The sequence below is a fragment of the Netta rufina genome (genome assembly GCF_964035555.1).
Source record: "Netta rufina genome assembly, chromosome: 2".
NCBI lineage: Eukaryota > Metazoa > Chordata > Aves > Anseriformes > Anatidae > Netta > Netta rufina.
In genome coordinates, this window is record NC_140124.1 from 112,929,936 (window position 1) to 112,955,543 (window position 25,608).

General features: G+C 39.9%; 1 protein-coding gene across 1 annotated transcript in view; it reads left to right on the forward strand.

Annotated features, from left to right (window-relative positions):
* Nucleotides 1–24,670, forward strand: part of PRKDC (protein kinase, DNA-activated, catalytic subunit) — a gene marked incomplete at its 5' end in the record, with an annotated part of 79,328 nt that extends 54,658 nt beyond the window's left edge. The window contains 22 exons of the mRNA XM_084281664.1: nt 311–499; nt 1,006–1,230; nt 1,799–1,907; nt 2,432–2,543; nt 4,346–4,535; nt 5,464–5,638; nt 5,727–5,917; nt 6,375–6,555; nt 7,077–7,237; nt 8,747–8,958; nt 10,352–10,439; nt 11,130–11,273; nt 14,654–14,858; nt 15,418–15,485; nt 15,744–15,964; nt 16,210–16,302; nt 18,224–18,313; nt 19,546–19,617; nt 19,712–19,913; nt 20,393–20,581; nt 21,156–21,295; nt 22,339–24,670. Coding sequence (XP_084137790.1) covers nt 311–499; nt 1,006–1,230; nt 1,799–1,907; nt 2,432–2,543; nt 4,346–4,535; nt 5,464–5,638; nt 5,727–5,917; nt 6,375–6,555; nt 7,077–7,237; nt 8,747–8,958; nt 10,352–10,439; nt 11,130–11,273; nt 14,654–14,858; nt 15,418–15,485; nt 15,744–15,964; nt 16,210–16,302; nt 18,224–18,313; nt 19,546–19,617; nt 19,712–19,913; nt 20,393–20,581; nt 21,156–21,295; nt 22,339–22,543 — 3,462 coding nt within the window. The 3' untranslated portion in view covers nt 22,544–24,670. The remainder of the gene's footprint in view (nt 1–310; nt 500–1,005; nt 1,231–1,798; nt 1,908–2,431; nt 2,544–4,345; nt 4,536–5,463; nt 5,639–5,726; nt 5,918–6,374; nt 6,556–7,076; nt 7,238–8,746; nt 8,959–10,351; nt 10,440–11,129; nt 11,274–14,653; nt 14,859–15,417; nt 15,486–15,743; nt 15,965–16,209; nt 16,303–18,223; nt 18,314–19,545; nt 19,618–19,711; nt 19,914–20,392; nt 20,582–21,155; nt 21,296–22,338) is intronic.
* Nucleotides 24,671–25,608: the final 938 nt, after the last annotated feature.

Sequence of the window (25,608 nt, forward strand, 5' to 3'; positions counted from 1 at the left end):
AGAGAGCAAACTGCATGTATTCATGGCAAATTCCAGTTACAGTAGGTACAAACAAAGAAGAATCTTTTTAGCCTTCTTTTAAAGACTTGGCTCTTTAAAAATGCAAGTTTACTGAAAATGGCTATCTGAAATTAATTTACGTATAAATACTGACTACCTTGAATTTTCTGCTTTTAATGGTTCTGTCACATTCTGGTAAATAGATATTTTCATGAGACAATTATTGTTCTTAAGTCACTAGTGACTGGGTCAGAATCTGACATTGGTTTAAATTCTGAGAACATTCCTCTCCTTTAAATTCATTCCCTAGGCACTCTCTCAAGAAGTCTGGGAAGATGGAGAGCCAACAGAAGCAGAGAAGGATTTCTGGGAACTTGCATCTCTGGAATGCTATGACCACCTCACAGAATGGAAATCATTGGAGTATTGTGCTACTGTTAATATTGACAGCAGTAAACCCCCAGACCTAAGCAAAACATGGAACGATCCATTTTATCAGGTTTTTACAAATCAACTTGATACTGTGTTGTTTTTATGTCTGCAGGGGTGTCCTGCACCTGAACATGATTACGGTTAGCATTCAGCTGCATAATTTGGGATACTTTTATTATGGAAATTAGCAGACAATCTCATATATTAGTAATTGAAGTAGTTACTTCTGCCGTTTTTAGGCTGTTTTATTTTGACCTGGAGTCTGTAGCGGATCAGACAGCACCAGATCTAACCACTACTTCTTGCAGTATTTGTGTTACTTTTATCTCTTTTATTTGTTGCACGTTTTAAGAGTTACCAAACCATTGTTGTTGAAACTGGTGGAATTTGCTAACAACTTCTTGAGCAGACAAGGCTGCCTGCGGTATGTTCACAAATTGTAATTTGTCTACAGGGAATTCGTTTAAGAAAATGGTTCAAAATATTATTATATATATATGATCTGCCACAGATCATAAAAAGATCATCTAATATTCGATTCCTAGAAATAAAGATTATGTTTTCACTTTGTAGGAGACATACCTGCCCTATATAATACGCAGTAAGTTGAAGTTGCTGCTTAATGGGGAAAATGACCAGACTTTGCTGACTTTCATTGATGAGGCAATGAAGACAGAACAGAAGAAAGCAGTTATAGAAATGTATTATAGCCAAGAGCTTAGTCTCCTTTACATCCTGCAAGATGATTTTGACAGAGCCAAATATTACATTAGCAATGGCATGCAGATCTTCATGCAGGTAATGGTCACTGCTATATCAAATGTGATTTTTCTGTATAAACTCGTGGAATAATAAAGCTGTGGTTGTTACTGCTGCTAGATTATGCTCTTGGGATAAATGCTTTCCCAAATACAATGAAATGTAGGTGCTTTCCAGTCATATGACAAAGCTTCCATTGAGGTCGCTGCTTGCAATGATGAGAATTGAGCCAGCCAGTGGAGTTCATCATCCTCTGTTGTAATTTGTTTTATTCTGCTCAGTTTCATCCATTAGAAATTTTTCAGAGTAATTGTGCAGAGAAATGGCAATTTTGCGTCATTCATCCTTTCAGAAGCCTACTGCTCCCAGGACAAATTGCAAAATGAAGTATTAAATTGAGAGGTTATAACTTCCATCTGTTTTAGGGACTATAGCTAGAATGTGTCTCTATACTTGTTCAAGGCAGAGTTGATGTCAGATTACATGTCTGTTAAGTAACTCATAAAAGGCTTGGTTGTAGAGCGTAATCTGTCAGCGCTAGGTGAAAATTTTTGTTTAGCACTAAGTAGACCATGTTGCATCTTTCATCCTCTCCCTTTCCTTTCAGAGCTATTCCAATATTGATTCTTTGCTATATCAAAGTCGAATGACCAAACTGCAGTCTGTACAAGCTTTGACGGAAATACAGGATTTCATCAATTTTATGACCAAAAGAAGTAAAAGAAAATCTTAAGTTTATTTTGTTTTCGTTATATTAAATAGTCCTGGTTGTCTGAACTTCTAATTTCTGTTTCCATACCTAGAGGACTAAACTCCTGTTTGAATGGGCATGGGTCTGGAATTACTTACTGTATTCTTGGCAGTAAGAACTGTTGTGGTTATTTAAGGTAGATTTGAACATAATTCTCCATTCTTTTGCAAATTTTTGCATATAAATTATTTATATATTAAATTTAGTTAACAGTTCTACTGTATTCCAGCATACTCCTGTATGGTAAGGTACCTACCACTGGTGATTTCCAGTGACAGTTGGCACTGGTGTTCGCATTGAATCTGTTGTGCTTTAGCAATAACCAAAAGTATGATCACAAAATAACATATTTAATGTAAATACAGAAATGCAACTGGGTTGTTTTTATTGCAGTTTTGAGGTTTGAATGTTAGATTTTGTTTGGTTTTAGGCCTTTTTCATGCTGTTTGGTTCTAGATGCTTTTAAAGTATTCTTAAATTGATTTCTAGGTAACTTAGCTTCACAAGCTTCCCTTAAGAGACTTCTCAGAACTTGGACAAGCAGATATCCAGATGCTAAAATGGATCCCATGAACATCTGGGATGATATCATTACAAATCGGTAAAGTGAGATTCTTTAGTTAGCTTTAATTGTGTGTGCCTGTTGAGTTCTGGGAGGTGCTTTATCTAATACTGCTTGTTTACATGGGAGGAGGGGAGTGGGAGAGTGTCTCTGATCCAGTATATGACTTCTTTTGAACTATTCTAATAACTTTATCAATTATCACAGTTTGCTTTTTGTGGGACTAACTTTCATGTTTTGATAGAGAAACATAATTATTACTTTGGGCATTTTTTTTTTGCGTCAGTAACTACACATACTGCGCAAAAATGCTGGTGAGAAGTCAAGCTGGCCCCCTTCAGCAGCCCTCAAACACACCCACGGGTAGTTGAGTAGATCAGCTGTATTTTTCTCAGTAAAACACCACCCTAAAGTCCTGTCCGTTATTAATAAAAACGCTTACCTACTTTGTGGTCACTGTCAAAATTAGGGAGTGTACGAAATCCTAGCCCTGTCACTCTCTGTACTTCCGATGTTTATAGAAAAGTTAATGACCACTGCTGTAATCAAAGGCTTCTGCTCCGCAGACGATGCTAGAAAGAACAAAGGTTCTCTGGAGACTGTTTTGGATTAGCTCCGAAGAAGCTGGAATGCTTTTTCAAATTGGGAAGTTTTCTGTCCTCCCAGTGCTATTTATCTTCATCCCAATACAGTCTTCCAGTGCAAATCTAATTTTTTTTCTCCTTTTGAATGGACAATTTCTTTAGCAGCTTTACTGATAACCACTGTGCACTGTAATTTATTTTACGATCTCTGGGTGTCAGGAAAGCATGGATACATATAGAGCTCATTGCCATTAGACACTCGGTAGGATAAATACATGGTGTGGTATACTTCTTTGCAAAGTTTCAAAATGTTTATTTGTCAGTGTCTTACCAGGGTTTTCTAAAATCAGATAGATCTGTTTCTCATCTTAATTTAGTTATTAAAATATGCCTTTATTCAATGCCAAACCCCACTCCAGACTCCAGTGTTTTCCCCTGCATTAACAGTCTACATACTGAGAGATACTATTAAATTAGATAGGATTAATTGTAGAATAAAAAGGATTTAGCATTGTTTCATGGTAATTTCCTTCTCAGAAGCTGAGCGTGGCCACTGGTCTTCCCTTCGATGCAGATTTTGAAGTCCCTTTTTACAAGTCTGTGTCATATGTACTGAATTGCAGGTTTGCATAAAATACAGCCTGGCATGTTTCTGTCACGCTGGAAGTGAATCATAGAATAGAATCATTAAGGTTGGAAAAGACCTCAAAGATTATCTGGTCCAACCATCACTCTACTACCAATGTCACATGCTAAACCATGTCCCTAAGCACCACGGCCAACCTTTCCTTGAACACCCATAGGAATGGTGACTCCACCACCTCCCCATCCCAATGCCTGACTGCTCTTCCTGAGCAGAAATGTCTCCTCATTTCCAACCTAAACCTCCCCTGGCACAACTTGAGGCCATTCCCTCTAGTCCTATCACTAGTAACCTGTGAAGTTATTGCTTAGTGAACCTGGAGGCTGTTGTTCTTGCTTAAAAGAACAAACCAACAAAAAATCCCACTCTATTATGGACATTTTCTAATACTTACCCATATTGTTTCAAGATTCTGGAATGTTCTCAGGGTCAACCTATCCCTGGTTGTCACTTTCAGACTCTTTGGGGAATATGTTTAGCCCTTGCTAAGGGTGATTGCTATAACTTGCCATTTTTTCATAGCTATGTTTACTGTCAGAAAGTTCAACGCTTCTGAATATATGTTCCCTTGCCTGCATGCCAGAGTGATTTGTACTCCTGTTGTCATTGTGCAGGTGTTTCTTTCTTGACAAACTGCAAGAGAAACTTCTCAATGATCAGGCAAATGATAGTATGGAGGTGGACGAGGAATGTGGTATTGGTGAACCAATGGAAGTAGATCAACAGAGTGAAGACATTCCTTCAATGATTCGAAGCTGCAAATTTAACATGAAAATGAAGATGATAGAAAGTGCCAGGAAACAGGTGACTGTACTGTCTGATAGCTTCTGATTTTTGTGAGAAAATGTACAGAAACTACAGCTGGAAAAGCCTTATAGGTCTAGCTGGGTGCCTTTTTCCAAAGGCAGAACTTGTCTCCTCTTCATCCTGCTATCCTGGACATTATGAATGCTCAAGAAATTCAGCTCTACAGAGAAAGAAAACAATAGATAAATGTTGATTTAAAAACTTGGTGATAATTTGTCATTATTGGAGATGTGCCTAAAGGCCCCTTTGATCAACAGATGGTTTCTGACACTCTTAAGGGTGGATAAATAAAGTATTTGAAATGCTTCAGTCATTAATGGATGAGATGCTCATAGCCAAATGATATGCTCTCTCGTTTCCAGTCTTCTTTAGACAAGAATGCAAACCAAATTCAGATTGAATCAATATCATTTGCTTCAATCAGCAATGATGAAACGTTTTGGGAGTTTTTCATCACTGTTTTCATTAATACTGTGATCATATACTAAAGTTAACCTTTTTGTAAAAAGCTAAGTAACTTAGAAGTTTTGCTTTGGATGTGACTGTTACAATTACTGAAATGTGGCCTTTCGTCACATTTTTGGTCATAATGCATAAGTGATTTGCTTAATGGTATTACAAACCAAGTTATGTTGTCCATATGCATTTGCACTGCAGGACAGTTAATGTCTATTGAATCATGCAGATAAAATTATTTTAATTTCCTCAGTTTGTCAAACCTCTGTTCTTTGTTCCTTCTCAAATTTCTCAAGTTTTGAAGCACTAATCTGTTTTTGAATATGAGACCAGAGAAGCAGTGGGCCTCTCTTCGCTTTATGATAGCGTTATGCTACCTAAATCCTCCCACCCCTTAATCTGGTCACAAAAAGATTTTATTTCCTCTTCAGACACATTATCTGAAAACCCTGTCTTAATCTGAATACAGAACAGCTTCTCAGTTGCCAGGAAGCTTCTGAAAGACCTGCGCAGAGAGGCCAAAACGAGGGAGGACTGGCTGGTGAGGTGGAACTGCTCATATTGCCGCTTCACACATAGCTTCAGCCGGAACCAGAGTCATCCTGAACGAGTGTTCTCCGTGCTAAAAACCACCTCCCTGCTTGGTAACAGCCTTCTCCTTCCTTCACTTCATTTATTAATACAAAGCTTCTTTTTTGTCAAATTACCAGCTTTCTTTTTGAATTCCAACAGAAGATACCAACTCTGACTACCTCAGCAAGAATGTGATGGCCTTCCGAAACCAGAATCTTCTTCTGGGTACTACTTACCATATCATGGCCAATGCTCTTAGTCAGGATCCAGGATGCCTTGAGCAAATAGAGGAGGAGAAAGCTGTAAAAATATCAGTACTGTTGGGAGAAAGTCTGGACAGTCCTGAAAAGGTAAAATAGGGGGACACTTCTGGGTATTTCAGTATTCTATACGCTACTTTAATAGATAGTGAAGGATATGGATAGATAAAAGAGAATATGAACCCCTGCTATTAGCTGATGTCTGCAGGAACACCAGCTGTGAGGGGGGAAAGACATCAGATTTAAGTAGTTCACGTGCTCTTTTTAGCAAAAATTCTAATTATAGCTGTTATGCAGATGTTACAGATATGTCTCCTTATGAAAAAATACCATTTTAATTGTTTTCTGGTAAATTCTAGTAACATGAAATTTTGTAGTTAAAGATAGCAGAGATTAGTTTTAATTTAAGTGTTTTATATTTTGAAAATTCTGGAATAGTTGCTAGAAATAGCATGCTATTTTTTTCTTTATACCAAGCTTCAGTTTCAAAAAGACTTGTTGAATGCTTCTTGCTGATGTCTTTTTCGTTTTTATGGTTAAATTTCAGGTATTGGCAGGTCTGAACAAGAGAGCTTTTCAGTATTTCAGCAGTGCTGCGAGGAAGTCTGAAGAGGAAGTGCAGTCCCACGCCATGGAACATGTAGATGTGATGGGAGTTATCGATGCCTATATGACTTTGGTTGGTTTCTGTGACCATCATCTGCGTAAGGAAGAGGAAGGCTTGCTTGGTTAGTCAGTATTTCTCTTAAGCACGTGAGATGGTTTTATCTGTGATGTGTATGAGCTTTTGTGATACCCAAGAGATCTCCTAGAGCAACACAGCTTGGATTTAAATGGAATGGTTTGTTCTGCAGTTCAACAGTATTTATAGTCTTTTCTTTTCTCCCCGCTATTACTGCTAGCTCTGGTACTAGTGAATCACTTGTAGTCTCCCTCTCAATTGTAAGATATGTATCATAGCCAGCAGATGCTTCCCTTTTTCCTTCCCAGACCTCAACAGTGTTGCATTTGAAACAGGCAAGTTACCAGTGGTAATGCAGCTTCCTGATAAAGCTAATCCTTATAGTCTCCAAGTACATGTGTTGCTGATGTGTGCAGTTCAAACAGATGGGAAGGAGAACAAAGTAAAAATACAAAATACACTGGAAAAAAAAAATACAGAATAGTGGAGATGAATGTTCCAGATGATCAAAGAAATGTAACAAGTGATGGTGTTTGTGATAACTTTTGTTTTAATGTCTCTTGGCAGAAATTAACACTGCAGATCTGCAGCTATTCCCAGCTATTGTGGTAGAGAAAATGATAAAAGCTTTAAAACTGAACTCCAGAGAAGCCAGGCTGAGATTCCCTAGACTGCTGCAATTAGTTGAAAGATATCCAGCAGAGACACTGGGTCTAGTGACACGAGAGGTTAGTTGCTTCCATTTTCCTAGCAGCCAATGTTGTTATAAATTGAATTTAAAAGGTCGAAGGTGGAGGCTAGATTGATAGAGAGGTTCCACTGGTGAGTTTTGCTTCAAGTGAATCAGATAAATTTTATCCCATCGTTGTTCTTTGTTTTTCTCTGTCTTGTTGAGTCTAATCAGTATGCAGAGAAACTTTTCTTTAAAATTGAACTTTTGTATTATGATTCCAAATACTAGTTTGAGAACTGCAGGAGAGAAATGACTTTTTTTTCCCCTTCTGAACTATTTAAGTGGGTTGATGGAAGTGGATAGGATTAAGAGAGTTGTTTCTGTAGGCTGAATCTCCTGCATGCAGGAAACCAGCAGCCCTTTCACATTCATTTTCTGTTTTTCCCACCTCTCTCCATCCTGCTTCATTTTGGAAATTCACTGCAGCTTCACCTCCTTCACATTTCCCACTTCCTTCCTTCCATTGCCTGTTTCTGTATTGCTGTCAGGATGCCGTGTGCCACGCTGCCTTCCCTTCTGTCACGGCACAGATACACTGAGTGCTCCTCTTTGACTCATGCCCATTCTTGTCTTGGCCTGCCCATATTTTCAAGCTCTTTTCATTGTGCTGGTGCTCAGAGAGTGCCAAGCCCTGTCAGAGGAAGAACTCAAAGGCATGAAAGAGACAGAAATATGGCTTAGTTATCTTGAGAAACTGAAAACATAGCAAAATGGCTGAGGTGGACAAGGTGTGGCCACAGTGAAATTCTGATGGCTGAAACAGAAGCTGACGGCTGGTCCAGCTAACAAACCTCACCCAAAAGGGAAGTTCACCAGGAGTTTTTGTCCTTGCCTCTTTTAGCCTCCTCCAGTGAGGCTAAAACTGATAGTCCACCAAACTTAAACTCCATTAGAAAGGTAGGAAGGGATGAGGCAGGGGAAAATGAGTCAGTCAGCCTCTAGCTATCACAAATAAATATATTGTAGCATTCCTTTAAAAAGTGATGCAGTTTTTGGAGGGAGGTGAGCATGAATTGTATTGGGGTGGAGGATGGGGAGCTGTATTGAAATATTGTCAGCAAACCCAAATCTGTTTAAAGGAAGAACAAAACTTTGGCTGGAGTTCCAGTGTTCCACTTCCTGGGTTCTTTTATTCAGATCAAGACTTGAACTCTATAATGTTTGAGTTGCCCCATCAAATTTTTGAGTTGTTTTTATCTGTTTTTATCTAAATTTTATCAAAATTTATTACACTGCATCCAGATAGAAAAACCACAGGCTTGAGTATAAGGCTTTATCTTGATCAACAAACTGCAAATCTTTGCAACAGAAAAACTGTTTAGTAGTAGTAGTAGTAATAATAAATCTCTGCTTCAGTGGGGGATGATTTGTGTAAGGTGGCTGTCATTCTCTGTTCTAATGTGTCCCAGTCTGTCAAACTGGGACACAGAGCGGCTTTGTTTGTGTTTGCTATGTTTGGTATTTTTAAGGAAGACTAAAATCCAAAGCACTGTCTGTTTTGCAGCTTTCTTCCGTTCCCTGTTGGCAGTTCATTGGTTGGATTAGCCAGATGATGGCACTACTTGACAAGGATGAAGCAATAGCCGTGCAACATACTGTTGAAGAGATTGCAAATACCTATCCCCAGGCAATCATCTACCCTTTCATGATCAGCAGTGAAAGTTTCTGTTTCAAAGATACTGCAAACGGTTGCAAGAACAAGGAGTTTGTAGAAAGGTGAATTTGCAATTGGCATAGTTCTTTTGTGTATTTTTTTTATTCTGGAGGGGGTGCATTTATTTATTGATTTATAAGAAACTGTTTTCTTCGAGGGGCATGAGAAGTGTTAAGGGTACTCCTATGCACACTGAGCTTTGATTTAAAGGCTCGGGGGAAAAACAATATGTAAGCTTTCTCAGTCTTAGATGTACCCAGGTAACAGTCTGAATGCTTTCAGCAGATTTAGAATCATAGAATCACAGAATCATTAAGTTGGAAAAGACTGCCAAGGTCATCTGCCCCAACCATCCCCCCACCACCAACATCACCCACTAAACCATGTGCCTAAGCACCACGTCCAACCTTTCCTTAAACACCCTCTATGGTGACTCCACCACCTCCCTGGGCAACCCGTCCCAATGCCTGACTGCTCCTTCTGAGAAGAAATGTCTCCTCATTTCCAAGCTGAACCTCCCCTGACACAACTTGAGGCCATTCCCTCTATGAGTTCCCAGGTGTGGGGGGTTAGGTGTCTTTTTTTTCCTCAAGAAAAACAGAAAGAGCCAACCCCTTCCTACAGGTAACTTTTCTAGTCAAAAGTTTCATCTTCCTCCTCTGAGGCTGAAGGAAAATGGGGTGCATGATTAGACTCTTGCTGTAGGAGACTTCACAGTAGTGACAGTCAGTACCCATGAGAGATAAAGCTTGTTTGGATATTTACTCTTTGTAATACCATGAGAGAGTGGCGGGGATGTTAGAATAAATGGTCCTATCAGATTTCAGAGATGGTCAGTGAAATGCATGAACACTTTGTTTTTTTTGGGGGGAGGAGAGGACAGCAGCTCTTTATTGTATTCTCTGCTTATGTAGCATGAGCCTACTGTAAGACCTACCTTGCCTATTTTGCCATGCAGTAAAACCTGAGTTAATCCTCAGAGGAAAAAAAAAAAGTCAACTTTTATCACACAGTGCTGTAGAACCACTAAAATAATTTTAGGTGTCAAACTTCTGATATGTTTGCTGAAAAGTTTATCTTCAAACAAGAAGGTAAAGACTTGTACTTCACAAACTTTTATCACCCTTGAATAACTGTCACGACAGGATGTGTAGTCTTGTTAATGCCACTTTCTGTTCTAAGTATGCCTTCCACTACCCACCAAGCTGCTATTTTCATAGTGTGACAGTTAATCACCAAAAAATCAGGAGCTGTGCAGTGAGGACAGCCAATTTATTAACACCTATGCAGCCCAAGAGACTTCTGTGTCCTCCTACCCGTTTGTGCCTCCCCCACCCCACAACAGTTTCACCAGATTCTTGGATATAGCAGATGATCTGTATCATTGCTTATCTGCAGGCTAGGTGGTGATGCTGGTTCCTGTTGAATTGTGATGCCTTTTTTTTCCTTTTAAAGGATCAAGAGTAAGCTGGACAGGGGAGGAGTAGTTCAAGATTTTGTTTGCTCCCTGGAACAGCTCTCCAATCCTGTAATGCTTTTCAAGGTAAAGCATATTATTATTTTCCCTCCTTCCCCACGCTGTTCAGGAAAGAAGGTGCTGGGCGGAGCCAGCCGCAGTTCAGTTGATACCGCAGGCGCAGGAAGCGGTTCAACCCAGCACTGGCTGGCGATGGTGTTCAGGGTCCTCCCTGCAGCTTTCATTCACCTTGGTCTCCATCCCTTGTGCCAGCTGACTGCTTTGCAGTTGCCTTTCACAGCTTTCTCCTTTCAAGGCCTCTGTACTGCTTCGTGGTCAGCCCTCCTGAGTTGTTCCAAAGTCATTACTGAATTAGCATTTGTGACCATCTGGAGACTTCAGAAAAATTCTGTCTTCTGGTGTTCTTGTGCCTTTTCCCAGCTCTCTGCTGGATTTCTCTGCCTGGATTGTAAACCCACTGCTGAAAGGATTCTCTTGTTTTGTTTGATACCACTCCCCGCCCCATAGGGGCTTTCTTAGTTCGCACTCGACACTATGGTAGTAAACGTAATGATTATGTTGGTAAAATAGAAATGTTTTATCGTAACATGGAGTCAGAGTGTTTCCACAGCCTTTTGATCACTCTTGGCTTCCAAAAGATGTGTTAATTAGATACTAGTAAATAAAGAAAACCAAATGCAATCTCAGCAAACTACCAGAGACTTGGGGTCAGCAAACTATTTTTGTCAGCACTCATCTGTTTCCTTCTGCTTGCAGGACTGGGTTGAGGATGTCAGAAATGAACTGTTAAAAACTGAGAGGAATAAGAATAAACTTAAGGAAATGTATGAAGAAATGTACAAGAATTTGGGAGATTTGGAGGCTCCTGGCCTTGGATTGATGAGAAAACGTTTTATTCAGGTACGTGTGATCACTACATAGTGTTGGCGTTGTGAGCTTCTGTAGAATGCACTAAAGAGAGCCACCAGATCACAGCTTTCACAGGTGCTGCAGCACTTGGTTAAGCAAGAGATCAAATTTAGGAGTTTGTGACTAGTATTTTGTTGCTAGAAGCTATGGGACTGTTACGAAGTTATGCTATGAAGTCTAGCTATGTCCCATAGCTAGAAGCTATGGGACTAGTCAGCTTCTGCTTCTGACTGCCCTCTGGGTGCTGCCTGCCCTGCCCTGCCCACCCCCAGGTCCTCTGTGCCTTGGCCTCTCTGCCCATCTGTGAACCTGAACAGAAATCTGGCCTTGTTTTTTCCCTGCTGCCAAGGAAATAGGAGCAATTTAAGGTGCTGTGCTACATTATGATACTCAAAGTTGCTATTGATACTAAGTTTTTAGGATAAGTTAATCGAAGTGTTACAACTATGAGGAATTACAGAAATGATTCTATGAAACTAAATGAGGACTTAGCGTAGTGAGAGTCGGCATAGAAAAATGAAGTGAGGGAGCATACCTAATTTACTCATAAATTTCACATGTGAATTGTTCATGTCCAAGCTCACTATTGCAATTTGAGAGCAAGATCTTGATTTGTTGATAGTTCTGTGGAAACATCAGCTGTGAATACTCAAGAGCTGTCAAGAAAGCAAAATGACTGTTAGTCATTGAGAACAAAACATGGTTTTACACATTGACATAGCAGCCTTCTCAGATCTACGCATTGAACACTGAGTAGTCGTAGTCCACACATCTCAACATGGACATAATGGAGCTGGAGGAGATTTAGGTGGCAAGAATAATCAGAGGTACAGAGTACCTCTGTACAAGGAATGACTTTAAGATTCCTCTAGTTAGGGGAGAACAAAACAAAAAACAAACAAACATACAAAAAGAAAAAAAGAGAGCAGATACAGCTAAAGCTCTTAACATCAAGAGTGCCAAGCATGGAGAAAATATACTGTGGAAGTGATAGGTTCAAAACAACCAGGGTGAAGTGTTTCCTCATTCAGTGCACAGTTAAGTGCTAAACTCCTGCTGCAGGATATTGTGGGCGCTTTCATGGGTTTGAATAGTGGCTAGATAATATAGCATGGGGAGGGGGAAGATGCTTTGAGAGATGTAAATGCAAATGTGCCTTTCTGGGACCAGAAAGCCCTGAACTGCAAGCTGCTGGAGGCCAGGAGAGCAATGCTCCTGTAGAAGCAGGGCTGTATGCTTGTCCTGTGTGTTCACAGACCTGTGGCTTGGGCTGGGCAGATTCAGGTCTCTCCTGTATGGTTGCTGTTCTTAGTCACAATCACATGAGATAAACTTATCGGAGTCTCTCTGGGATTCCTGCCCCATCCCTTCAGGTGGGGCAGAGAGAGGAGGTGGAGGGTGAGAGTCAGGCAGGGCAGCAGGCAGGCGATACAGCAGCAGAAAGGGCAGTTAGGAGTTTTGGGGCTCTCGAGCCATTTCTGTAGGCTGCCACGAGATAAGCTGGGTCTCTGATGATAACAACTTTAAACCGTAGAGTAAGGGGATGAGAATTTGCAGGATGTGCTGCTGTCAGGATGGGGGTAGCGGGAGGGGAGCAGCTGTCTATTCAGCCACGCAGGGGCAAATGCAGCCAGGGGCCTAGCAGGCATGAGGCCAAAGGCAGCCTGCCTTTGGGTACTGGGATGGTTTATGTCAATTCTGTCCCACTGAAGAAAAAAGGAGGGGAAAAAAGTCTCTTTTGATCATGATTGAATTAATAGCAGGGAGAAAAGAGCAAGGGAGATACTGGAAGAGGGGGCGCAGGACCCTTCCCTGCTGCAGAAGGGCAGAGGTAGGGCTGCGTTCATTTTACATACTAATGGCTGCAGCAGAAGAGGGGCAGGGTGATGGTGCACAGATGCTGAATTCTTTGCCTTTGTGATGCTGTATTAATGGAGAAACGAAGTGTGCTGTAGGGATGACAGCATGACTTCTGGTGTCCTTGCTGAAAAAGCTGTCTCCTGACTGACGTGCAAAATTGCTCTAATATGTGGAGTAATTCAAGCTTATAATCTTCATCCCTATTATCTATGTACAACTGCAGTTGTAATTTAAGCAATAAACATTTGCATTTATTTTTAACATGAAATTCTGTAACAAGTAAATTGAATGCTATTGATGGGTTATACTAAGTAAAAGACAGTATTAAGGCTGTTTAAACATTTGCTACCCTTAATTTTAAGGAAATCAACTGAACAGAGGAAGATATCAGATAATCATCTGAAATCAGATTTGAAGTGATAAAAGCATTGACTATAGCAGTCCCTTTTTGAGAAGGATAATGTTTTCTGTATTTTCACTAACTTCAGTGAAATAGCTTTGTCCTTCATAGCTTTGGAGAAAAACTGTCAGGCATTTTAAAAACAAGTGAGCTTACATGTCTCTTCCAAGCTGTTAATACCAGTGAGGTCCAAGAGGGGACATCTGCTTTTTTTCTAGAACCTTGAACATGAACAGAAAAAGTCAGCTCAGTTAACTACTTAGAGATAATACTTGTTTTGTTTATTAAACAGATTGGTATGAAATGTCTTTGCAGTTTTCCTTTATCAGGGTATTTTAAATTCTTCTAAAATACATTTTTGTACGTTTTTATATCCAAGATTTTTTCAAAGCAAATAGAATAAATAACGTGTTAGTAAGTAAAATATTTAAGTTGACACTCTCTAACATGATAAACAAATTAATTTTAATGCTCAAAGCTATCTAACATGCATTATGTGTATGTGTAATATACCTTTTGGTTAGCAAAAAAGTTATGTACAAAATTAGCTATGCTGTATTTACTTTGCTATGGAGTATGCTTGCTGCTAGTATTAAAAAATAATAAATCCATAAAGCACAAGAGTTTTCCAATTTTAAGGGAATACACATATTTGTATTTAATATTTCACTAGCTGTTCTTAAATGCTTACAAACAGACAGGGTACATTTTAAGTTTTAACAAGCAGCATTATTGATACACTGACCCAGAATCCAACTACAGTTGGAGGAGGTTAAGGGATAAGCTTCTGGTTTTGACACAGCAAGAAGGTTTGTGGTCTAATTCTACAGGTCTTCAGTACCACTGGGGTAGTAAAATGTTGATCCTAGCTGGTGGGGTCTGTCAAACAGGCAATGAAAAGGTTCTGATAGACCAGAAGCAATGGAGGGAAAAAAAAAAAAAAAAAAAAAAAAAAAAAAAAAAAAAAAAGAACAGCAGTGGAAGAAAGATTGAGTTGTTTTAGGAGGCCAGATGAGAAACTGTGTCTGGATAGGAATGGGTGCTGTGTGGGTGCTCTTAGGGGGTTTCTAGCACTGTGTTTAACTGGATTCATTTCTGTAATGAACCACAGGCTTTTGGGAAGGATTTCAACAGTCATTTTGGAAAAGGTGGTTCAAAACTGCTGGATATGAAGGCTAAAGATTTTAATGGGATAGTAACTTCTCTCCTCGCAAAAATGAACGAAAAACATAGAGAGCCTGGAAATCTGAAAGAATGTTCACCATGGATGAGTGATTTCAAAGCTGAGTTCTTGAGGAATGAGCTAGAGGTTCCTGGTAAGTTCCCCTTTGGTGTCAATGGTGAACTGTCCCTTAAAAGAAAATTGCTACTTCTGAGCTCTTTCTTCTGATAGGTGCACGGCCCTTCATCCTCACCTTACACAGCGGTAGACTTCATCTGGAATAGCTCTGTTTTTTCATCTCTTATATCTGTTCTTAAGCTGTATGCCTGATTTTTAAAGTTGCATCTAAAATTGCATCTCTAACCTAAAACCTTTCTTTCCAAGGCCTGATTCCAGGAAATCTTATACTTAAATCTACTATAGATTTAATTTCAATTCAGTGAGGATGTCTTCTAAACCTATTAATATCTGAAAATCATAATGGCTTAAGATAGAATATTAGTAATTCAAAGATAAAAACATGTAATGGAAATTGATTTTTGTGATTTTTGATATATTTTCTTCAAATATACCACTCTGCAACATTCTGCCATTTTTACAAAATATCTGCAAGAGTTTTCTGTTCTTAAACACGTTTTTAAATAATAGTAATAATATTTTGAATCAGACTGACAATTTTTCATTTCCCCACCTCTATCCCGTGCCCCCTACAGGTCAGTACGATGGGAAGGGGAAACCACTGCCGGAGTACCACGTGAAAATCTCTGGATTTGATGAGCGGGTATGTTTCTAAGTTTGAGTCAGAATCCTGCTGGTATATATTTGAGTCCATATTCAGTCTGAAGAAATCGACAATAGAAAGGTGGTTGCTGTTTACACGTCTTGCAGCACATACATAAAGTTCAGCATTTTGGTTTTGAGTAGTAATTCAGCAACCTGATTTTGCCATTTGGGGATGCCAGATAGGCTTAATTTCAGTGATCAATCTGCAAGACCAAGCCTTCTGTCATAAATATTTTGCTTTTTCCTCTCTTCCAAGATAAGTGTAATGGAATCCTTGAGGAAACCGAAGCGTATAATAATCCGAGGCAGTGATGAGCAGGAGTACCCTTTTCTTGTCAAAGGTGGTGAAGACCTGCGACAAGACCAGCGCATTGAGCAGCTGTTTGATGTAATGAACATTATCCTTTCCCAAGATGCTGCCTGTAGCCAAAGAAATATGCAGCTGAAAACTTACCAGGTCATCCCCATGACAACAAGGTAGGACTTCATCTTGAAGGGACAAAAATTCTTATGCTAACAGATTCCGGTTCAGAGTGTTTTGGGTCTTGGATAGCTTTTTTTTGATGCATTGAAACTGCTTCATCTGGAATCTGTTTTTCAGGGTGTATTTAAATTGGTAGCTTTCAATGGTCTTTTAGCAGGCACTAGCATGTGTTGCTCCCTATTTTGTGTTGTTCCAACCCCTGAGCTATTTGTTCACATCTCTGGTTTCTTTGTTCCAGACTGGGGCTCATCAAGTGGCTGGAAAATACTTGTACTTTGAAAGAATTCCTGAGGAACAGCATGTCTGAAGAGGAACAATTCAACTATAACAGGTGGTTCTTGGGTTAACTGTGTCCTCTAATAGAGACCACTGCTAATGGGTCGGTCATGGTAGTGACAATCTTGTGGCAGCATTTTCTTTATTTAAAAGGAAGAGAAGTACCTATAAGCAAGGAGGCACTTTGTACTTCCTGACCCAAATTAGTAATTAGCAACTGTTTGTTTAATGAGTACCATTGTACCTGGAATATCCTCCACCCAGCTTGTTTAAACAAGAGGCTTATAATCGTGTGTGATGTCATTATCATCACCATTTCCTTATCGGCAGATTGATTTTTACAAGCAAAGGATTTTGATCTCTTGATTTGATCAGGCAGGAAATGGACGGAGGTCGGAAAGGGGGGAGTGAGGGTGGAGGGGGAGCAGAAAGAGAGCTACTCTAGAAACTGTTCAGAAGTAAGTCAGGGATAGAGGAAATTGGCAGATGTACAAAACAACAACTGTAAAAGAACATTGACTGCATGTAAATGCTGGATTTGAATAAATTAGCTTTCTGTCTCTGGATTGCTTGTAATTAAGGGATGAATATTTGTAAAATCGATGAATTCTAGCACATCATCCCGTTTCTATTCTGGAATTTAGAAACATGATTTGATTTACTGACTTTGTCCCTTAGTAAATAATCTCTGCTTGGGCTTGTCTTAAGTGCTGTCATCATGGTTTTAGTAGTTCTCTTGCTTGTAGGGCAGGTTGGAGGAAGCTCCAGTGTGGAGGCTGGACTCCAAAGAGCCTTGGTTTCTAGAGCTACTTGATTTTTACTGAGCTTTTAGGAACTGCTTCAGTTCCTGCATTACTGCTATCAAGTTGACTTCTGTGATCAGCAGCATTACTGTTGATCCGACTTCAGTTACTAGAAGACTGGAGGACTTGCATGGAAACATCTCATGAAGGGAGTCAGGAGGTGATCAGTGTCTTTTTAAAATCAATTAACGATTTATCCTAAAAATAGCTTGATTTGATTGTTGTTTACAGATTTGAAATATTTTCCCATACGCTCTTCAAATGAGTCAATTAAGACAATTTATACTGAGCTATGGTTGAATAGCACCACTCCCAAAGGAGAATTCCAACAAAACTCTTATCGGCAATATTTCAGCTGGGGTGAGGGGAAATAACCTCCTCAAGTGTAAAAGTTCTTTTCTGTATCCAGAAATGATGGCTACACGGTCTATAAATGATAAACATTTGTTAAATGGGAAGGATCTCTATATCTCAGAACATCCTCTGGAAGGAGAAAAGGCAGGTGGTGCTCTAGTAAGTGGCTGCCTGTCTGGAATAGAACAGCAGCTTAACAGCTAGCACAGTGATGTATTCAGATAAGATGGGAGAAAAAATCAAATTATTCTGTAATCTGTGTAACTAATGAAGTCTAGCTTCTCCTGGATTAATAACTGAAGTCCTCCCCTCCTGTACATGCGGAAGAGATAATGGACTGCCTTCCTGCATTCCTTACCTGTTTGGATGGACAAATAGCAATGGGCAATGTGGCAAGCTATGTAATGCCTCAGGTGGAGAAGAAATAGCATTAAAAATATCTTTCCCTCTTTGGAGCAGTTATTTTGAGTCTTTTTTTTTTTTTTTTTTTTTTTTTTTTCAAGGCAGCTTCTGATTTTTACAGTATCTGTTGGAAAATAATCTCATTGAGATATTAATGCCTAATCTTTCCTTAAATGTGACTGAAGTACATTCAGGGCCTGGGGGTGAGGAGATGGATGGATCAATGCATACACTGACTGCGTAAACTTCATTTCCTTAGCAAGGCTAAAAGTAATGTAGGCTGTAGCTTCCTTATGCCTTCTGTGCCTAAAAATCTCAAGGGTCATAGCAGCATATGCTCAGTTTGCAGATATTCAAGTACACAGTGGTAAGATAATGTGGAGAAACTGAGACTTTTTTTTTTTTTTTTGTCTGTAGCCAAAAAGGACCTCGTGCTGCCTATATAGAGTGGCTGGCCAAGATGAGTGGGAAAGCACAAGGCATCTCTCGATACCATTATATGTACAAGTAAGTTTTAAGAGAATTGCATGCATTGTATAGAAACTAAAGAATGCACAAATACACGGTTGTAGACATTACATGAAAAAATAATCTGCATTATAGTACACTGTCTAGACCTGATTTTCACCCATTTTACAACTTTGTCTAACGTGAGATGCTCTGCAGAAGGAGCTTAGTACCGCTAAAATTCTAATTCTAATGCAGAGCGCAGGAGTGCTTTCAGAAGCTTGCTTATTTTCCTTAAGAAGGTGTCTAGAAGCAGGTGCTCATCTTCAACTGTATTTTGTAGCTCTTATTCCTGAGTATGCAATTAGGTAGGCTGCCTTGGAGCCAGAGCAGCTGCTAAAGTTGGACAAGGAGTGTCATTGTGATTCAATGATGGTTTAAGAATACATGATGGTTTGGGTCCACACTTGAGTATCCTCAGAAATTTCTATGCCTGCCTCATTCTAATGCTATGGTGGAGGAAGAGAAGTTTCCAGTGGAGGATTTCTGATGAGCTCATAACCTGCTTAAACAAGTTTCTTGTTTCTTCAGGGAAAACTTTGACTCATTTATCTGAGTGCATCTATGTTAACATTTTTATTCATATCAGGAATGCGCTTTTGAAGTGAATTCCCAATCTCTCTCATGTTGGCTTGCATCGCAGAGCTGTCCCTGAGTGCACAACTTGGCTGCTTTCAAACAGAGCTTAACTGGAAGCAGGGCACCCAGTGCATTCCAGCTGCTCACAAGCATTTGTTTCACAGGACCAGATGTGGGCTAGCCCAGCACAATCACCCTCCCTCCCCCAGATGTGTATGGCATAGATGTCCTCGGCACCAACCATGTAGCGCTGTTGCCTCCCCTTCTGCAGCACTATTTTCTGGTGTGCTGCTGCGTGTTGCTGGGAGATTCAACTTAGTTTCTCTGCATGGAAGAGACTATCCAGCCAGAAAGAGCACAATTGTGTTGCTTTAAAAAGCTTAGCCCATCTACTTAATTTGGGGAAGAATAGACGAAGCTACATGCTATTTCGTAGTAAGAAATTTCGGTCTTGAAAATAACTGCCTGGAAAAAGAAAAGGGGATTCACTTTTAATACCAGATAAAACATTTAGGGCAAACTCTGTGTGTGGCTTGCTCTGTTGTTTCCTGATGTAAACAAACGTGCAGATGTAGTCATGTACATACCTTAACTTCTAACATCCCATGTGCTGTTGCCTCAGTAGCTGACAATACTCTTTCATTAATTTGCAGAAATGCAAGCCGTACAGAAACAGTTATTTCCTTCAAAAGCAGGGAAAGCAGTGTTCCAGAAGACCTGCTGCGGTAAGTGCACTGCTAATGACTGCTCACTGTGAAACAGAAGCTTACTTTTTTTTTTTTTTTCCTGTATTCAACAAATTCCTTCTGTTTTGTTAAGGAGAGCCTTTGTGAAAATGAGCACATCTCCAGAAGCCTTCCTGTCTCTTCGGTCACATTTTGCCAGCTCTCATGCCCTGATGTGCATCAGTCACTGGATACTTGGTATTGGAGACAGACATCTGTCCAACTTCATGATTAACAAGGAAACAGGCGGCATGGTGGGAATAGATTTTGGACATGCATTTGGATCAGCCACACAGGTATGTTTTCTTTAAAAAAAAAAAAAAAAAAAAAATTGCTACAGCTTTTTTTTTTTTTTAATTTGCTTTATGCAATTATGAGTCAATTCTCAATACTAAATTTCAGGTATTTCATTTTCATTTGCCATTGTTCTGATTGTAAAATAATATTTAAAAGTTATTTCTGGTTAATAGAACAAAATCTGTGTTTTCAGACGTATAAACTGCTTGTCTGAGAAATGAAATTAAGGAGTTTCATATAAAGGGGAAAGGGAATGAAAAAATACATATTCAGCCTGTGTGATGGTGTTTTGTACAGTGTAACCATGCTTTCAACCACTGTCACTAAATACTCACAACCAGAGCTCTGATGGCACAGTGTGGTGCTGTTCCACCAACCTGCACGTGTTCAGTTAAGTTACAAAGAAGGTTTTTCTAATCCTTTGTTCCCAAGGTTATTTAATTCTTGTTTTCTTTTGACTATCCTTGCCCTTGGTTAGATTTTGCCAGTGCCAGAGCTGATTCCTTTTCGTCTGACTCGCCAGTTTGTTAATCTGATGATGCCAGTGAAGGAGTGGGGTCTCATTTACAGTGTGATGGTACATGCCCTCAGAGCTTATCGTGCAGATCCAGATCCCCTCATCAACACGATGGATGTATTTGTAAAGGAGCCTTCTCTGGACTGGAAGGTGAGGGTTTTTTTCTTTCCTTTTTCCTCATGTAAAAATTCTTTAAACTCTAAGAACAAAAGTGATCAAAAAGGAGGTATTTCATGATGCTTGGTCTCAGTGCTTCTTCTATTGAGTTCACAAAGAAACTGGACAAAACATTTAAAATGACAGAATTTCGTAGGGATGATGATGGACAAGGAAGAGTTGCACATGGCTGTGCTGATAATGTACCATTCTTTGTGTGATAATCCTAAAAATGCGGTTATCTCTTGAACACATTATGTCACTTAATGGCAGCAGCGTAAGTATTTTCAGCTTTTTGCATTGAGCCCCTTAAATTTTTATAACAGCACTGTATTTATCTAACAATTACAGAGAAACAAAGCATCTGAAACAAACTGCACTTACTTAAGGAAGTCCAATTGTAAATTAAATTTTAAGTCGCAGGCAGCCTAGATACTATCTCAGCACTTCGCCCTCCACTGCATCTCCTATTACGAGTTGCTGGCTTGACTTGGTATGATGTGGCAGCATAAAGGTCTGTTTAAGTATGATGAATATAATAAATGGAGCAAAATTATTTCCTCTTTAGAACTTTGAACAAAGGCAGCTGAAAAAAGGAGGCACGTGGATTAAGGAAATAAACACATCTCAAGTAAACTGGTACCCTTTGCAAAAAGTCAGCTACGTCAAAAGGAAGCTTACAGGCTGCAATCCAGCAAGAATCACTTGGTAAGATGGTCCCCTTTTGTTTTAAACTGTTCCACTAAGAACTTTGGCAGGCTCCAAAACTTGTCGGCAGTTTTGCTCCCTTCAGATAGAATGGCAGCTAGGAAAAGAAGAGGCAGACAGGGCAAAATATTTTTAGGAATCATTTTGGTCCACATACAAGCTCTCTGAATCATCCTGCCAGCCAAAACACCAGATATCTCCCCAACTGTTCTTGCTCCAGCTCCGGCCTCTTAAGCAGTTTTACTGTTCCTGGCAACAAGTTTGTTCCCACCCTGTAAGCTGGCTTAAAGAACAGCAGTCTGAAGAGTGAGAAATTATGTTCCATCTACACAGCTTTTAGGCTAGGGCTAGTATTTAAGAATCGATGTGCTTCTGCTGGACACTTGTTTGGAGAAGAACCTGAAATAGGTGTAGAGGAGGCATGGAGGTAAGCTGCTTTCCAAAAACATCAAATTCAAACCTGGTGGCATTCTCAGGTTATTTCTGTCAGTTTAGTCAAGTCTGGCTCAAATCAGAACGTCTTCAGAATTCAGTTAAAGTACAATTAATCCCTTCCATCCTCTTTTAAAAAGGCATTCTGGATTAATAAAAAAAAATGGGGGGGGGGAGGAGAGTAATGAAAACAAGGAGAAAGTGAGCCTGTTTTAAAACCATACAAAAACTGAAAAGCGTAAGACTCGGGAGGAGTCTCTTTCGCTGTCAAGGCTGAACTGGAAAAAGCAGCAAAATATTTCTTGCAGACACAAATCAGCAGGGCAGGTAGGGAGATAAATCAGCTTGGATGTGAAGTGCTGTATCCTTCTTCCAGTTAAGAGGTTTTTGACCAGATTTAAATATTTGTGGTAAATATTCACTAGCAAAGGACGTCTGAAATCACCCAGCTTTGATTGGCCAAGACTTCCACAACTATTGAACTCCACATCTTGAAAAATAAAGCTGCATGAATGGTGTCCAAGTAGCATTTCATAGTTTAAACCCCCCTACCTAAGACTTCCTTGGCTTGTTCCTCTTAATAAGAACTTACTTTTGTGTTCCCTATTTAGTGATGAGCTCCGCCTGGGCTATGAGAAGTCATCCTTTTACAACGATTGTGCAGCTGTGGCTCGTGGTAACACTGATCACAATATCAGAGCCAAGGAGCCCGAGGACGGACTGTCAGAAGAAACCCAAGTGAGATGCCTGATAGATCAAGCGACAGACCCCAACGTTCTTGGCAGAGTCTGGGAAGGATGGGAGCCTTGGATGTGAGGGGTGACTTTCTAAAGCGAAGGGGGATGGACCCCAACACACAGCTGCAGCCAGTCAGCATTTTAAGGCCAAAATGGGAAAACCCACTTAACCACTTTTATCATCATTGGTTAACTTGACTAATATAGAAAATATTTTTGTATGAAAGCTGTGTTTAAATAGTGATTTGTTTACGTGGTTCTGCACCCAAGCAGCTTTATTGTTTTTGTGTTAAAGTCAGTGTGGAAAGAACTGGCAGGGCTTGCAGAGCTTTAAGAGTGATTTGAAAGGCACTCTGATCATTCAGAGGAGAGCCGCGAATCCGTACCCTCTGGACTTGTAGGCATCCTTGTAGTAAAAGTGTGTGCTTTGTGTTTGTTTTTGTTTGTTTGTTTAGAGGCCTTACTGGCAGTCAACTGAAGCCATTCTGCACACACATGAGAACTTTCTAGTTTTAATTAAGAAATAATATCAACAGAAACAGTAAAGCATATGCTAAAAATGATCAGAAAATGGTGTTTAGTTCTAGATATCTAAGGTGTCTGGATGGTTATTTCAGTACTGGATAATGAGAAACTAATGATGAGATCGTGCCAGTTTGTTACAGCAGGTTGGCTTTTAACAATCAGGGATTTTAGTCTGTGCCTCTTTACTTCAGAGGTCTATGCTCCTCATGTTTTATTGATTCCAAATCAGTTGTTTGGCCAAAGCCAGACATTGGCGCTGGCAGCACAGCAGAGTACTGTAAGCTTCTTGCCGTAACTGCAGCACAGCAGAATAATGTCTGCTGCACTTTGGTGTTTACTCATGACAAAGCTGAGAAGTCATGCAAGAGTTGGCTCTTACTCTCTGGCAGCCGGTTTTCAGGTAACCTTGGTGGCAAATGCAGTGCAGCACAGACAGCAAGGTGGCAAGATTTTTTTTTCTAAAATATCACAGTTGTTCATTACCCGTAATTCACTGTCGAAGATATTTTCCATTTATGTTTTTAATAATTATCATAAAAGGTATAATAAAAATGAGTCTTTGCCCTTTCACCACCTTCAAGCTCTCCTTCCTGCCTCTGTGGCAAGGGGGTAGTCTCAGTCCTGTTGAGGCTGTGGCTGCCTCTGGCACCGATTTCAAGTGAACCTTGCAGCTGGAGAGCAGAGGAATCTGTCCTTGGTAAAAGCTGTGGAAGTCTCAAGACTGGGAAGTCTGCTGGCAGAAAACTAATGAATAGGGCAAAAGCTGTTCATTAGTGCTTTTTTTTTTTTTTTTTTTTTGGTTCTAAACATTTTCCAGCAACTACTGTTTTTTACCTTGCTTCTTATTAAATATGATCAATTGTTTGTCAATACTTAACATTATGAATCAAAAATTCGAAATCTTTATATCAGATTTATTTATTAAAAATACTGTTCACTCGTATTTTTGTAGAATAAACATTACAGATAAGACCGTTTATTTAAAAATAAAAATAAACCTTGAGATTTACTGCTTGCTCTTAAAGTTGATTTAGGGCACTTTAATCACTGAAAACACCAAAATTTACCCATTTATGCAGGTGATGATGAACAGACAGGGTTTTTTTCCATAGGTGTGCAGTATAGTTATTTTTATATACACGTGTGTGTCCTGCGTCTCGGTGCATTTAGTTCTTTTCATCTCTGGCACCAATAAAGCAGGTGGCATTATGACTAACGATTGGCTCTCTGAGGCAGCCTGGGTTTCTTGGTGTCACTGCAAATATGAGAAAGTTAAAGCACAATAAAAAGCTACATGAAAAGGCGAAGGGACATTTAGAAATGAAGTGGCTGATCATACGAGGTGTTAAATTGCACTTTTGGCACATACCTTAGATATTTACTAGGTACTTTGACCCGTACCATGGCGGACAAAGTTCAGGTTTATAGTTTAACGAGGCTCTTCGTGTAATGACTTTTGATACCATCAGCAGCACAACTTCTCTGCTTCCCTAGCCCATGCTGCTCAGCAGGGCTTGATCCAAAGCTGATTGAGGTGCCCTGAGCTGGAGTGTAGAGCGGGGTGGAGCAGGGGCACAGCCCTGTTCTTCCAGGTGAGAGAGGCTGTAGTGAACCCACATCCTTCTCCTCCCCTCCTCTCCCTCCTGTCAGCATCCAGAGGTTCTTGGGCCAGGCAGCAAGCCACAACTGCTAGGTGACAGTAGCGCTGACAACACAGAAAGCTTAGAACATTCCTACAACATTTAAGAAATAAAAATCTCAAAATAGTTAAAAGGTTGGTTTTGGCCCTAAACTAAGTGTTGTAATTTGAAGCCACAGCTACTTCACTCTTTTTAGTGATGTATTTGTCATCTTCACAAAGCAGCTCCGGAGCAATGCCAGCATCATACCGCTGCCTCTTTACCAGCAGAAACCATTCCCATGCAAAGTAAGTGCAATTACTCTAATGGAGGAGTAAAAGACTGGGCTTTGTCTGTGCAGCTAAATAAGTCTGAAAATAACTTCCAACATATGTAAATTGCAGCTGCCTTCCCCATTTGAGTGCTCTAAATAAAATACAGAAGTTAAATGGAAGGGCTAAAGCTAAAGCCAACCTGTGAACTAGCAAGAAAAGTACTGACATAAGGAAAACCTCAAGTTGCTGGGCTGCATGCTTTATGGGGTGGTTTTGTTCAGTTTCCAGAAAGAATTAGGATGATGCGTGTCTCAAAGTCAGAGACAGCCTCAGGTCTCATGATGCAAAACTAAACTTTGCAACTATCTACAGGTATGGTAGGCTACTTCTTTCCTGGATTAAATAAACAGATGTGGACTGTATCTGGGAAATCATTAATTACATCTAAAAGGCTATATAAACCATTAGCATCTATTCTTTGTAGATTTTTCTTAGTGTACTGAGTAGTAATCCTGTTTAAGCTAGTCATCACCATCTCTGTCAGTCTTACTTCTCTCTAATTAAACATCGTACTGCTGAACACATAGGAAAAATCTAGCTGCAACCTGCAGCAGCCTGCAGTGTCATTTCTTAGATGAAAAATAAATTAATGTATGCTGCTTGTCATCCTTGTGATTTTCTGTAGTCCCCACCACAGCCCCTCAATTTAAAGGTTAGCTTGGGGT